Source organism: Cyprinus carpio, chromosome B8 (genome assembly GCF_018340385.1).
Source record: "Cyprinus carpio isolate SPL01 chromosome B8, ASM1834038v1, whole genome shotgun sequence".
NCBI classification, from domain to species: domain Eukaryota; kingdom Metazoa; phylum Chordata; class Actinopteri; order Cypriniformes; family Cyprinidae; genus Cyprinus; species Cyprinus carpio.
Window position 1 is genome coordinate 22,985,993 of NC_056604.1, and position 15,338 is coordinate 23,001,330.

The window sequence follows — 15,338 nt, forward strand, 5'->3', positions numbered from 1 at the left end:
ATGCAGATTAACAGACTGTCTGATATTACACGCTACACGAGGAAATTGTGAGAAACACTAATGAACATGAATGCAATATTCTTAAGACGCTTTCTAAATTCCTTTTTTAGGTTAACGTGTGTAATGCATCCACATGTCTTGTATATTGGACATCAAATTTTCACTCTGAAAAAGAAAATAAATCTACGTTTTATTTTTACATTTTAAAATATTCATGTATCATTATATGTACACGTATAAATATATTTCTGATTTAAAAAAAATTAAATATAATTTTTCTTAAAGTAATAAAAAATAGTATTATTATAGTAATATGATTTTAGAAATATATGAAAAAGGATACATATAAATAGAATCCCCTGCATACAGATTCTTTTTAGATTATTTTGTGATTTATCATTTTTATAGTTAACATCAACAATTTTATTGTTGTAACAACTGTTGTAACTGCTAGTTATTCCTTTAACAGAAGAGTTTTACTTAAAGCATATAAGCCCATATTCATGCATTTAAAACATTTACAAATGAATTACAAAAATACATTGTACCTTCAGTGTGCCTTTAAAGGACCAAAAATGTATTTTTATCCCTAGACTGCATACGAGACATCAAGTGTAAAATGTAATTAGATTGAATGTAAAGTGACAAAACAGGTCAACTTCAAGCATAACCTCTAAATTTATTCAGTGCTTTTGTTCTCAAGTACAACCTGCTCCAAGTATCATGGATCTACTGAGTGAAGTAAATGGACTGAACACTGTCAATACATTAATTACCTAAAAACTTAATAATTGGCAAGAATTAAATAACAGTTTGTTTCAAGCATGAACAACCAACACACTTCAAAAAAGTAGATTAGCATCTTTATTGAAAATAACTCAGGATTGTATGCCTTTGATTCACAGTGCAGAGAACAGGATTTATTCTACAGAGTAGAAGCAGACCTTCTGTTCACTGTGATCAGGATAACAGAACTATGCAGTAATAAACGGGAGTGTGTGTGTGACGGTGGTAGTTTGGTTAAGAGAGTGTGTGTGGTGTTTCGAACAGATATTAAAGACATTATCGGCTTGACAAAGGAGCTGAAACATTCAAGCTGTCTGTCCTCTAACATGCATCTTCATACATCCCCGTCTGATGCTTTTTTACCCTTCCGGTTCCCCTGAAAAAAAGGAAATACAAAACAATGAACTGAGATAGTGTCATGCTTGTTTTTCACTGTAGGATTTCTTAAACTTGACCAATATTATCTGCTTTAAAAAAATCTTTATCTGTAAACATTACTGTAAAACTCTGTTTAAAATTAGAAATATCTATTTGATGATTATTTTATATCTTGAAATTATTGCAATGCAAAGAAAAAAAAAAGATTATAAGTGTATCTATTTGTTTATTTATTTATACAACAGTTCTCTCTGGTCCTTGAATATGATTGGCTGATAAGAGTGCAATATTCAAGCGATACTGTAACCATTTCACCGTTTGTAACTGTATCAGTATTTCTCACAGCAAGTGTCATGGCAGACGCTCAAATCCACTATAATTTCAAAAATAATGGGTTTTGTGTCACGGAATGGAGTATTATCGTTTTTGTTTTTTGTTTTTTTTTAGGCGAGAATGTACTTGTTTGGACTTCAAATATGTGGTTTGTTAATAAAGATAACGTCTATTTGAAAATTTGCTTCAACTTTTATTTGTTTCCCACAATACTGTTTTTTTTTTTTTTTTTCACTAAATGTTTGGATTTCTAAAATGATTGTGCACTGATTTTTCTAGAATAACTTTTGCTGCCGAATTATCCACTAACCTAGTTTATGATACATTTTTGTCATAGATTATGAATATATATATATATAGGCCTATATTTTTTTCATATTTATTGTTTATTTTATTTTTCTTTATAATAAAGTAGTCTGTATCTAGTAGATTGTGAAAAAATGATTATAAACTCCACACACAGAGATATATAAATTCTACATTTATTTAAATAGGGAAAAAAAACTTCACTGGTATCATATCGGTATCGGCAAATACTGAACCCTAGGTATCGGAATCGGTATCGGAGGCAAAAAAGGTGGATCGGAGCATCCCTAATATCATATGATGAGCTTTATCACATGAGCAGGGAGAGCAATATTACACAAGTGCTGATTTTGTCCCGAATATCACAAGTTTAAATGTGATTTTATACAACAGTTCAGTAAAGTTGATATTGTGCTATATTTTAAACACAATATTATGTGTTTTTGCACAATTTTGCAGTGCACAGTACCTTTAAAGCCACCACAGAACTGTTGTGCGTCTCCGAGCAACACAGCTGTGTTTAGTTTCTGTTCCTTTAACATTTACATCATGTAAACTACTTCATGTGTGGTGCACTTGGAATAGAATTTCCTTTAACTAGAGGGTTAATAAAGAACAAGTTACTTGAATCTTGTTGTAGTTACATTTTCAAGTTGACTAGTTAAAAATTGTAAAAAAAAAAAAAAAAAAAAAAATTGTGAATCGGTCAAAAATCGAGATTAGAATTTTTTGCCATATCGCCCAGCCCTAACTTATGCTGATTTAAAAATAAATTCTATGTCTCTGTGATTGTCCTAGCAGGGTTGTGTGTATCATACCTGATGTTTCGGTTGCTCTGACTGCAAGCCCTTCACTTTTGACCTCTCTTGCTCCAGAGCTGTGTGTAATTGTGTCACCTGGAAAGGGGAAACACATTTTGGTACGCACAAAATATCACAGCAATACAACTCTATGATTAATGCCAGAGCTACTGTATTACACACCTGTGAGGACAGCTCTTCTTTAATGTTCTGGAGCTCCTCCACCTGCAGCAGAATTTCAGCTTTGTCCTTCACTGAATATGAATAAAGATGAATAACTAACAAGAATGAATGCTGGACTGCAGTATGTCAGACTTGTATGATATTCTGCACTCACTCTCTCCCTGCTGAAGCATTTTAAGCAGCTGAGCGTTTCTGGCCTTCACTTCCTTATATCTTATCTGAAAAAAGACAATAATAATTAGTAAACACAAATATACTCTTAATCACACCAAAGCCTGAACTCTTAAATCACAGTGAGTTGTTGATTTAGTCAAAAACACATTCCAGCAGAACATCAAAACCATCACAACAGTTATTTATCACCTTAATTAACTTGATGGCTGCTCTGTCAATTCTTCGTCATCAGTTAGGAACCTAGGTGTGCTATTTGATAGCAATCTTTCCTGAGAAAGCCACGTTCCTAGCATTTGTAAAACTGCATTTTTCAATCTCAAAAATATATCTAAATTACGACCTATGCTCTCAATGTCAAATGCAGAAATGTTAATCCATGCGTTTATGACCTCAAGGTTAGACTATTGTAATGCTCTATTGGGTGGTTGTTCTGCACACTTAATAAACAAACTCCAGTTAGTCCAAAATGCAGCAGCTAGAGTTCTTACTAGAACCAGGAAGTATGATCATATTAGCCCGGTCCTGTCAACACTGCACTGGCTCCCTATCAAACATCGTATAGATTTTAAAATCTTGCTTATTACTTATAAAGCCCTGAATGGTTTAGCACCTCAGTATTTGAACGAGCTCTTGTTGCATTATAGTCCTCCACATCCGCTTCGTTCTCAAAACTCTGGCAATTTGATAATACCTAGAATATCAAAATCAACTGCGGGCAGCAGATCCTTTTCCTATTTAGCGTTCAAACACTGGAATAACCTACCTAACATTGTTCAGGAGGCAGACACACACTTGCAGTTTAAATCTAGATTAAAGACCCATCTCTTTAACCTGGCTTACACATAACACACTAATACGCTTCTAATATCCAAATCCGTTAAAGGATTTTTAAACTGGAACCAGGAACACTTCCCATAACACCCGATGTACTTGCTACATCGTTAGAGGAATGGCCTCTACGCTAATATTAGTCTGTTTCTCTCTTATTCCGAGGTCACCGTAGCCACCAGATCCAGTCTGTATCCAGGTCAGAGGGTCACTGCAGTCACCCGGATCCAGTACGTATCCAGCCCAGATGGTGGATTAGCATCTAGAAAGGACCTCTACAGCCCTGAAAGTCAGTGGAGACCAGGACAACTAGATGAGCCTCAGATACAGATCCCCTGTAAAGACCTTGTCTCAGACGACCACCGGGACAAGACCACAGGAACCAGTTGAGTCCTCTGCACAATGTGACTTTGCTGCAGCCTGGAATTGAACTGCTGGTTTCGTCTGGTCAGAGGAGAACTGGCCCCCCGACTGAGTCTGGTTTCTCCCAAGGTTTTTTTCTCCATTCTGTCACCGATGGAGTTTTGTTTCCTTGCTGCTGTCGCCTCTGGCTTGCTTAGTTGGGGAAACTTCATTTACAGCGATATCGTTGACTTGATTGCAAATTATTGCACAGATATTATTTAAACTGAACTGAGCTGCATGATGACATCACTGAATTCAATGATGAACTGCCTTTAACTGTCATTTTGCATTATTGACACTGTTTTCCATAATTAATGTTGTTCAGTTGCTTTGACACAATCTGTTTTGTTTAAAGTGCTATATAAATAAAGGTGACTTGACTTGACTTAATAATCCAAAATTAGCTAAAATGTATTTCCTTATGAATCAGCACCTAATTGATAGTTTTCATGAATAGTTCATCACTGCAGTTGTAAATGTAAACACAGTTGTTTTTCAGTTAATTGTGCAGCCATGTGACAGTTCAATGAAAAATATGCATTCATAAAAAATAAATAAATAAATAATAATAATAATAAATTAATAAAAAAATCTGATTTCTATTGCATATGCAAATGTTCTTTAGAACTCTCATAAGAAACAATCTCTCCACATCATTGCATCTTACCTCCCATTGTGAAATAGTCTTTTTCAACTTTATAATTTCCTGGTCTTTCTTTTCCAGTTCATATTTTAACTGCTCAGTTCTCACATCCTGGGAGTTTTAAGAAAGAAAACAAAAATAACAGTTGTGGTGTTACACTGATTCTACATTGCGGTACAACAGATTTGTACAATTTCTGCACCTTTTTTAGGTAGTTTTTCTTGTATCTGGCTCAAGAAGAGTGAATGAGTGAGTTTTCTGACCTGCTCCTGCTCTGAGGAGGTGTTGACCTCGTGGCTGGCGCTGTTGCTGTACTGCTCTCTGCGCTTGTCACGCTGGACGATCTGGCTCACATCATCCTCCAGCTGGTTGAAAAACTTGTCGTCACGCAACGCTGGATTCACAGGCTTCGAAAGAAAAAACAGAAAGATGAAACTGCAAATCGAATGGTTCACTGCACTTTCAGTCAGTATAACATCACTGCCGTATCATCAGCATGTGACACACTGTATGATGCTTTATCACAAGTGGAAATCATGAAGGGTTTTCAGATATTTTGATGCCAAGAGACCCCCCTTCCTAAAATGTACAGAAAACTGTATTTTTCCATGTATAAATGCATGAATATCAGTCTTGTTTTGTTAATTAAAGCTAAAATATTACATCTACATGTATTCATTTAGCAGATGCTTTAATCCAAAGCAACTAACAAATGAGGAACACAAGAAGTGATTTATCATAAGGTATGCTAGCAATACAAAGTTTCAAACATTGTCCAAAATAGAACAAGTTAGAAAAAGGAGGGAAATGATTACAGTAAAAGTGCAGAAAAAGAAGGTTTTTCATGGAAGGGTTGTGCCGACAGTATTATGTCAGAGATATCGCTAGTGACTGATGCCTTTGACAATAGCAAGATGATTATTATTATTAATATTAGGCTAATAATAAATAATATTAGGGATTATTTGTTCCATTATATTTCTTTTTCCACATTTTTACAGTGTTGCACTTTATGACCAATCACACACAATTATGTTGAGCTTATGAATGCAATGGCCAATCAGAGGCATTCAAATGAGTCATCGCTGAAACTGCAGAGTTTTGTTGTTCAGTGCGCGTGCTCAATGACTGAATACAGCTCTCTCGTGAATTCTCTTATCATAAACTACAAAGGGCAGATGTACGTGCAAAGTAATAATAAATCATAATACAGTGTAGACAGCTTCACTGATTGTAATGGGAGTGTTTTTTAAAGCGCATGTGCACGCGCTAGACTAAAGTCAATGTTCTTTGGTAATGTAAATATTCTTTACTCGTTTTCTGTAGCTGCTTTTTGAATAACCAAGGAAACTTAAGCATTATAATTAATAACTTACAATGTTTATATTAAATTGTTATCATTTTAAATACAAATTCAGTCATTAGGCTGCTTTTAGCCTTGCGCTGGAGTTGTTTCACTTTCTGGCAATGAAATTAAGTAAATAATTAAATAAATTAGCACAATAATATTGTGTACTGGCAATCTCACCGGCTGATGATAGGACGATATGAAAATGGAGCATATTGCCCAACGCTAGCTCACGGAAGATTAAAAATCTAATTCTAATCTAAAATTTGTATTAACAAAAAGTTTAAATAAGATAAAACAAATAACACATGAAACGCTTGATTAGTACAATAATAACAGTAACAGCAATTAGAAATGTTGCCTTGGCAAGTAAGAGAAATAAAGATAGTATTAGTTTAAGCTAAGTTTAAATCCTACTTCTAAATTACTAAACCTAAAACTTAAACATTAATTTAATAAAAAAAAAAAAAAAAAACATGACAAAAGCACAAAATAAATAAAAATTAAATAAAAATATACAAATAAAACCTCATTCTAAATATTAAAATAGTATATAAAGTTGGGCTGACTCCTAATAGTCGACTAATCGTTAGTTGAGCAGAAGAGGCTTGGTCGACCAAAATTTTATTAGTCGCAGAAAAAAGTGATCTGCAGTCCATGAATTACAGATCGTTAACGGCTAGTCTATGGTAATACAGTACATTGGGCAGGACATCCAAATGCTCGCCTATCATTCATCGACCTCGAATATGGCTTGTCATTTGAAATATGGAAGTATTAGCAACTTTACATGCCTGCTCAATCTAATGTTATCCTAGAGAAATGTTTGTGCGGAGAGAGGAAACTGAACAGTAGCTCACTGCAGGACAAATGGAGGCACCGGTGCGCTCACTTGCTCTTAAAACACTCCGTCATTTTTGATCATAAGATAAGAGTAATAAATTTTCAAATCTGTGAAGACTACGTTTATTTGTGTGCACTCACAATACCGCGCTTTTGTAAAGTAATGAAAGCAAACAGGATGCGCTTTCTGCCGTCTCGGTCTCTGTTTACCTTACCTGAGTGACAAAGTTATTATTATTTTTTTTTTAAATAATGTTTTCATGATATTCTAATTTTTTGAGATGCACCTGTAAGTTACTATACGATATTATATAATTATATTATAAATACTTTATTTAAAAATCATAAATAATTTATAACATCATTGTGCCAAAGACAAAGAAAGTTAATTAATAATTAAAATATTATCAGGAGAACATTTATTTTGTATTAAATTTGCAGCATCCTTTATAACTCACAATTAGAATAATATAAGATGTATAAACGTTTATATAAACTTTTTAGCCTGTGCTTGTATGTTCATATTAATCACTCACCTCTCTGTCAGGCTTCTTGTTCAGCTGATCTGTAATAGAGCCAGTCAGTTAGAATGGCAGTACAGTAACAGTGATTTGTCTCTAACGATAAGAAAGCAGCATTCTCACCCACGCCACCCTCCTGCTGGAAGTCTTTAAGAGACACAGTCACTTGTTTGTCCTTCCCCTGCTGATTCTTTTTCCTGTCCTTCTTTCCTCCTGCTTTTGCTTTTGGTGACGCCGTCTCTGTTCTTTCAGCATCCTTGAGAGATTATAACATTACACATTAAAGAGCATGTACTTCCTAGTTGAAAATGATACGAAAAAAAAAAAAACACGAAAATGTAAAGCAAGCACTGAAAATAGCTGATATGGTAATTACACAATCAACTGCAATCATTATATTACACAAGTATTACATACAGACCTCTTGACTAACATCTCACTGTAACCACAAGAGGGAGTAGTTACATTTGTCACTACATTTTAAAGAGCTAGAAATGAACCTCCACAAGTATGAACATGAGGCACATTGATGCTTTGACAGTGTGGAGATATGAACAGCAGGCAGAAGCTCACTTAAAGCAATTGAACACCTATAATTTAAATTTAATTCTGTTCCTCAAACTATTGTATGGCCTTAAGAAGAACTGAACTTAACTTATAGTAATTTATGTAATGTATTAATGTGTAATGTATTATAAGGAACGTAATTTTAGCATGTCCACCCCCACTCACTTTCATTGTATGCAGTTGCATTTCTGAGTTACTATTACCCAGTTCATTTAAACTATGCTATGTACACTACCATTCAAAAGTTTGAGGTCAGTGAGATTTTTACTTTAAAAGATGTATTTTATGCTCCTAAAGGTTGTACTGATAAATACAAACATACACAATCAATTGTGTAATTGAACCATTTAAAACACACAGTACAGGTCAAAAGTTTGGAAACATTACTATTTTTAGACGTTTTAAAGTTTGTTTTTTGTGCTCATCAAGGCTGCATTTATTTGATCAAAAATACAGAAAAAACAGCAGTATTGTGAAATATTATTGCAATTTTAAATAGTTGTTTTCTATGTGAATATATTACAAAATATAATTTCTTCCTGTGATGCATATCTGAATTTTTAGCATCATTACTCCAGTCTTCAGTGTCACATGTAACATCCAGTCTATCACATGATCATTTAGAAATCATTCTAATATTCTGATTTATTATGAGTGTTGGAAACAGTTCTGCTGTCTAATATATTTGATGAATCAAAGGTTAAAAAGAACTGCATTTATTCAAAATAAAAAACAAATTCTAATAATATATATTCTAATAATATTTTTTCTTTACTATCACTTTTTATCAATTTAACACATCCTTGCTGAATAAAAGTATTGATTTTATTTAAAAAAAAAAAAAAAGAGAAAAAAAATTACTGACCCCAAATTACTGACCAGTAGTGTATATTGTTATTACAAAATATTTATATTTTAAAAACATAGCTTCTTTTTTTTTATTTTTTACTTTTTATTCATCAAAGTATCCTAAAAAAAAAGTATCACATGTTCTGAAAAAAATATTAAGCAGCAGAATTGTTTCCAACTTTTTTAATGAATCATCATATTAGAATGATTTCTAAAGGATCATGTGATAATGATCCTAAAAATTCAGCTTTGCATCACAGAAATAAATGATCATTTATAGTATATTACATTTAAAAACTATTATTTTAAATTGTAATAATATATCACAATATAATTTATTTTTTGTTTTTTTGATAAATTTTTTTTTGACTTGATGAGCAGAAGAAACTTCTGTCAAAAACATTAAAAATAGTAATGTTTCCAAACTTTTGACCTGTACTGTATATATATATACACACATACAGGGGTTGGAAAATGAAAATGAACCACATGGTTTTAGACCAGAATAATTTATTAGTATGGTGTAGAGCCTCCTTTTGCGGCCAATACAAAATCAATTCGTCTTCGGAATGACAGATACAAGTCCTGCACAGTGACCAGAGGAATTTTAAGCCATTCCTCTTGCAGAATAGTGGCCAGGTCACTATGTGATGCTGGTGGAGGAAAATGTTTCCTGACTTGCTCTTCCAAAACCCCCCAAACTGGGTCAATAATATTCAAAACTGGTGACTGTGCAGGCCATGGGAGATGTTCAACTTCACTTTCATGTTCATCAAACCACTCTGTCACCAGTCTTGCTGTTTGTATTGGTGCATTATCATCTTGATACAAGGCACCATCTTCAGGGTACAATGCTTGAACCACTGGGTGCACGCGGTCTTCCAGAATGGTTTGGTAGTCCTTGGCAGTGATGCACCCATCAAGCACAAGTATTGGGCCCAGGGAATGCCATGATATTGCAGCTCAAACCATCACTGATCCACCCCCATGCTGCACTCATGCTGTGCATGCAACAGTCCGGGTGGTAAGCTTCTTTGGGTCTTCTCCACACCATAGTGAAGGTGGTCCACAACCCAAGATTTTCACTGCTGGCATCATTGAAACCGATGTTTGGCATTGGCACGAGTGACCAAAGGTTTGGTTATAGCAGCCCGACCATGTATATTGGCCCTGCGGAGCTCCCAATGAATAGCTTTGGTGGAAACAGGAGAGCTGAGGTGCACGTTTAATTCTGCAGTGAGCTTCATGGTGGTATGCTGACATCACCCTGGATACTGTGGCAGTCGATACACCACAGAGACTTGCTGTTCTGGTCACAGATACGCCAGCAAGAAGCGCACCAATAATTTGTCCACTTTTTAACTCTGATATGTCTCTCATTACGTTGTGTGCATTGCAATATTTTATGTACAGCTGTGCTATTGCTCTGCTAATTCAACCTTCACACTCTGCTCTTACTGGTGGAACATGCAATCATTGAATATTGGCCACCAGGATGTGCAAATATAGCCATGAAACTGTCCAACACTATTTTGGCCAGTGTTTATATATATATATATATATATATATATATATATATATATATATATATATATATATATTACACATATATATATATACATACACATATATATATATACATACACATATATATATATATATATACAGTACATATACATATATATACATATATATATATATATATACATACATATACATATATATACATACATATACATACATATACATATATATACATATATATACATATATATATGCAATTTCTGCATCACAGTTGTACTGCTTAATATTTTTGTGGAAACCCTGATACTTTTTTTTTTCAGGATTCTTGGATGAATAGAAAGTAAAAAAATAAAATAAAATAAGAACATTTCAAAAATTTAAATAAAAATAAAAACTTTCTTTAAAATAATAATGTTCATAATGTTACAAAAATGTCAATTTTGTTAAATGTTATGTGTCCTGTGGAATAAAAGTATCACACACAAAAAAAATAAAAAAAAATAAAAAAACATTTTCAACTTCAAATAGCCATTTGTCATTTTTTACAATTTAAACAATAAACCTTTCATCAACATCAACAGGTTTGCATATACACACTCTACTAACATGCTTAATTTTAGGAAGACCTACATAGCCCCATGTATAATCATGTGGTAGAACATGAAACAAATTATTATATCAGGAAAATTAGGATATCATTTCAGAATGAGGTAACTAGAATCTAAATGAAGCTCTTGATAGCAACCTGTGTGTTTGCAGCATAAAGCAAGCAAATATACTAGACATTTGTGATGCACTTCACGTTATTTCTATATCTCTTCAACTAGTTTCACATTAGTTTTTTTCATCCTATCTATATTACATATTAATTTATACTTATCACTTTATTTTAAATTGTTTTCTGTTAGAGTTTAATCTATGCTGTATCATTATTGCAGTTTAGAGAGAAGGAGTTGGTCTCCACTTTAAGCTCAAAGGATATTGTGGTATTGTAAAGGTATAGTGCCCTTTTTTCATTTAAAAGTACTACTATATGAACAACAGTGCAATAGTATTTGGTTTGCAAACACTTTAAACAAATAAAGCGCTTTGTTCGTTTAGCCATCCCTGGCTCGGTTGGAAGAGGTGGTCCAGAGCGCGGTTCAGTTATATATAGATCAGTGAGTGTGAGCGCTAACCGAACTTATGATACATGCAGCATGACTGAATGAGCATTCCTGAGCGGCAAGAGTGATAGATCTGCAAAGTAATATATTGTGAGAGGGCCACGTGTTACCGCGTCCCAAACGACTCAAAATAATAAACCACAAAGTTAACAAAACGATGCAATGCACTGTGCTGAGCGAGAACGCTTCTCTGCTGTCTTCACGAGCTTTCGGAAACTCCCTATTTCCACTTATGAAGTCCTGATTACGAGCACGTTGCATTCTTTTCTGTTAAAAATAACAGTGAACAGTGGTTTGTGAATGTTGATGCTTAGCCTAAATAATTTTATCGGGAGCGTTCATGTGAGTGCTGTTGCAGTCTTACGCCGGTTTCACACTGCAAGCGCAGACCTGCCAGCCTTGGAATTTTTTTTTGAGTACCATCAACTATTACGTGCAAAAAAGGGTTAAAATCACATTAAATTGTAACACTGCAATCTAAAAACAAACAAATTATTTTTAAAGCAGAAGTTAAAGTTACTAACTAAAAATGAAAACAATAACAAGCACAGACTAATTGAGTAAAAAGGCTTTTTTGATTACCCCTTTACACTTTACAGTTAGTGCTATCACACAAATACACATATTTGTAGGGTTAAAATTCTACATGTCACATTTATTGTCCAACTACAAATATTTCAACAAAATGTATGTTTTAGTCAGAGTTAAGGCTGATTTATACTTCTGCGTCGGACCTACGCCGTAGGCTATGCGTCAGTTTTCATTTATACTTCTGCGTCGTTGTCCGCGTCGACGTGCAGACACAGAAACACACACCAAACTCAAGTACATACGGAGGAAGGGGTTCTAGCAGAACAATCACAGCACTTGCGGTCCGCGTAGAATTGACACGCTGTTAGATTTTTGGAGAGGTGCACGTCAGGCTACGGCATTGAGTGTGCGTCTATGTGTAGTCTATGGCGTAGGTCTGACGCAGAAGCATAAATCAGCCTTTATTGCTCTCCCATTTCATTGAGCTCTGTCTGTTTGGCGCGCGGCGGCGCTTGTTCTAAATGAAGTCTATGGAGTTTAGCTCATGCACTTCTGACAGCAAAATGGAAATATTTGCATGACTTTCTTAACATTTACAGATGGAGAATATATCTGTGAAATATGAGTTATGCATTAAGGAAAACAGCACACCTCAAACACATTAAACAGCGCATCTCTGTCAGCCTCACGCAGCCTTTCTGTCAGAGCACCTGAAGGGGCGAGCACGAGCCGCTTTGACATGAAACTATACACTATAGGCTACTAGGAGAGAAATAAAACGCAGAAATTATTTAAATGCAAAAAAAAATTATAATTATTATTATTGCGTAGTTTAGAGTGACAAACCGTACCAGCGTACTTTCAGGTCAGAATGCGTACAGGTTGGCAGGTCTGAAAATGCGATTGAGCTAGTTTTGAGTAGCAATTGGGTGGGTTTTGTTGTGAAAACCTGGCAACCCTCTTATTACTTTTAACTTGATGGTTACACTACATGGCATTTTAGAGTCGTTAAATTTAATCTTCTCTTAGTATGGTACCTTTTTATGCTGCTCAAATTCCAGTTTACTGAGCATCAAGGCCTTCTCCAGATCCGCCTCATACAAGTCACTGGTCAGCTGGGACAGACACAAGCATGAAGACGTTTGCATAAAGCCGGAGAGAAAAGGGCCATGAGAAAGTCCATTCTGAGGTTTAGTGAGAAGCTTACCTGTTCATCTCTCTGTTTCCACTCCTGCCAGCTCTCCTGGGGCTTGGAGCCGCGCTGGACCGCCGCCGGGGGGATCAGATCATTGGCCGAATCCTGCAGCGTCAGCGTGGAGGGAGGTGCTGTTGACTTCTGAGGGATCTTCTTAAAAGCAAGACTTCTGAGCTGCAGTGTGTAACAACAAACACTCGGTGTTAGTCATTCAGCTGATGCTTTACCCAAAACAGACCAACTACAACACACCACACCACCCTCTGTGCCTGAAAGGATGTTATAAACATCAACACTCATTCAGATACAGAACACAGACGGACAGACCGATAAGATCGATAGATAGATAGATAGATAGATAGATAGATAGATAGATAGATAGATAGATATTTTCACCTCATTGGCTTCACTCTGCTGCTGCTCCTTCTTTCGTCTTCTCTTCTCTTTCTTTTTGTCATTATTTTGGTTGGTCTTCCCGCTGGGAGATTTCCCCGAGCGGGGCTTCCCTGCTCCACGACCCGCCTTCGGTTTCCCCGCATCCGAATCAGACTCCGAATCCGAGTCGACCTGCAGCAGAGCGAAGCGGGACGCCGTGGTGGGCACCGAGATCATCGCCGATGCCATCCTGAACCTGCCGAGCACACGATCAACAAACACATCACACAAGCAGTCACTGCATCAGTCTTTCTCAGACAGCACACACACGTCTGCTAAAGATCGCTTGATCTGGGAAGCATCTGCTGTGTACAAACCTCTGACAGGTCTCTGTTTTACATTCATTCTAAATCATAAACATCTTCAAGACATCTAATAAACGTCTAATTAACAGCTGATAGGAAACGTCCTATAGATGTATGGCAGATGAGCAAACACTAAAAAATAGGTCTTGCAGATGTCAAATAGACGTCTCTGTAATGTCCGTGTGGTTTAATGGTCAGTGCTGGTGTAAACACTGATTCATATCAATCAAAAATCAGTGCTGGGAAAACATAGACATATCTGGTAATATAAAGAACTGACAGAAACAAATAAAACCGGCTTGAATTCGCATTGAAAAATCCCAAATCTGTTTGCTGTAGAATTATAAGCACTTCACAAAATAAAAAGATGTAACGTTAGTAAATGACCGACTGTTGCTGTATTTGTAAGAACAGCTCCGATGTATCTGTCGTTATATTTTAGGCCTTTTTTAAAAAAAAAAAAAACTACAAACTGCAGTTCTAGTTATCGCATCATTTGATAGCTAAAATGTCGCTAGCTAGGACTTTTTTTTTTTTAGCTCGTCAGTGCTGAACACAAGTAACAAACGCGTGCTATCGATGTCATTTTTCCTGAACATGTTTTCTAGTCAGAAGGTCTCGTGTACATTTGAGCGCAGGCGCGATTAAAACGAACTAACTTAAACAAACTTTCACCTGGTTTGGGACTGTCGGTATCCTCGGCTCCGGGGCAAGTACAAACACAGGCGAGAGTATGGCGGCCTGAACGGACACAAAGCTTCGAGGGTGTCAATGTTGCTGGTGTTCACTCCAGGTGGCGCTCTGACGCTCAGGAAGCTCAATCTCAGTTCAGCTGCATCAACCACAAGAACGGTTTTTGTGTCACTTAAGACGTGTGTATCCTAAAACTTATAATTATTTAATTCTATAAATGTATATACACTGCAGTACCTGACCCTGGAGCACAAAACCAGTCATAAGTAGCATGGGTGTATTTGTAGCAATAGACAACAATACATTGTATTGTTTTCAGATTTTCAAATAGTTGTATCTCTGCCAAATATTGTCTTATCCTATCAAACCACACATTAATGGAAAGATTATTTATTCATCTTTCAGATGATGTAAAAATGAGCCTTCACTGAATGTGAACCTTGACTGGTTTCAAAGGATGTCTATAGTCTTTGCTGGTTTTGTGGTCCAGGGTCACATATAAACCTATTAAATTAATGTTTTATC

General features: G+C 35.5%; 1 protein-coding gene across 2 annotated transcripts; it reads right to left on the minus strand.

Moving 5' to 3' along the window:
- Positions 1-846: 846 nt before the first annotated feature.
- On the minus strand, positions 847-14,952 carry LOC109054360 (G kinase-anchoring protein 1-like). Of its 2 annotated transcripts, none has more exons than XM_042730161.1 (12): positions 14,796-14,952; positions 13,777-14,011; positions 13,393-13,554; positions 13,223-13,300; positions 7,672-7,804; positions 7,564-7,592; positions 5,100-5,243; positions 4,861-4,947; positions 2,941-3,004; positions 2,787-2,857; positions 2,622-2,699; positions 847-1,162 (listed from the first exon to the last, which is right to left on the minus strand). In XM_042730161.1, exons 2-12 carry the CDS (start codon positions 14,002-14,004, stop codon positions 1,121-1,123), a joined length of 1,116 nt encoding a protein of 371 aa, XP_042586095.1. In that variant the 5' UTR covers positions 14,005-14,011; positions 14,796-14,952; the 3' UTR covers positions 847-1,120. The 2 variants fall into 2 exon arrangements, with proteins under 2 accessions (XP_042586095.1, XP_042586096.1); XM_042730162.1 differs by lacking the exon at positions 14,796-14,952 and adding an exon at positions 14,133-14,732.
- Positions 14,953-15,338: the final 386 nt, after the last annotated feature.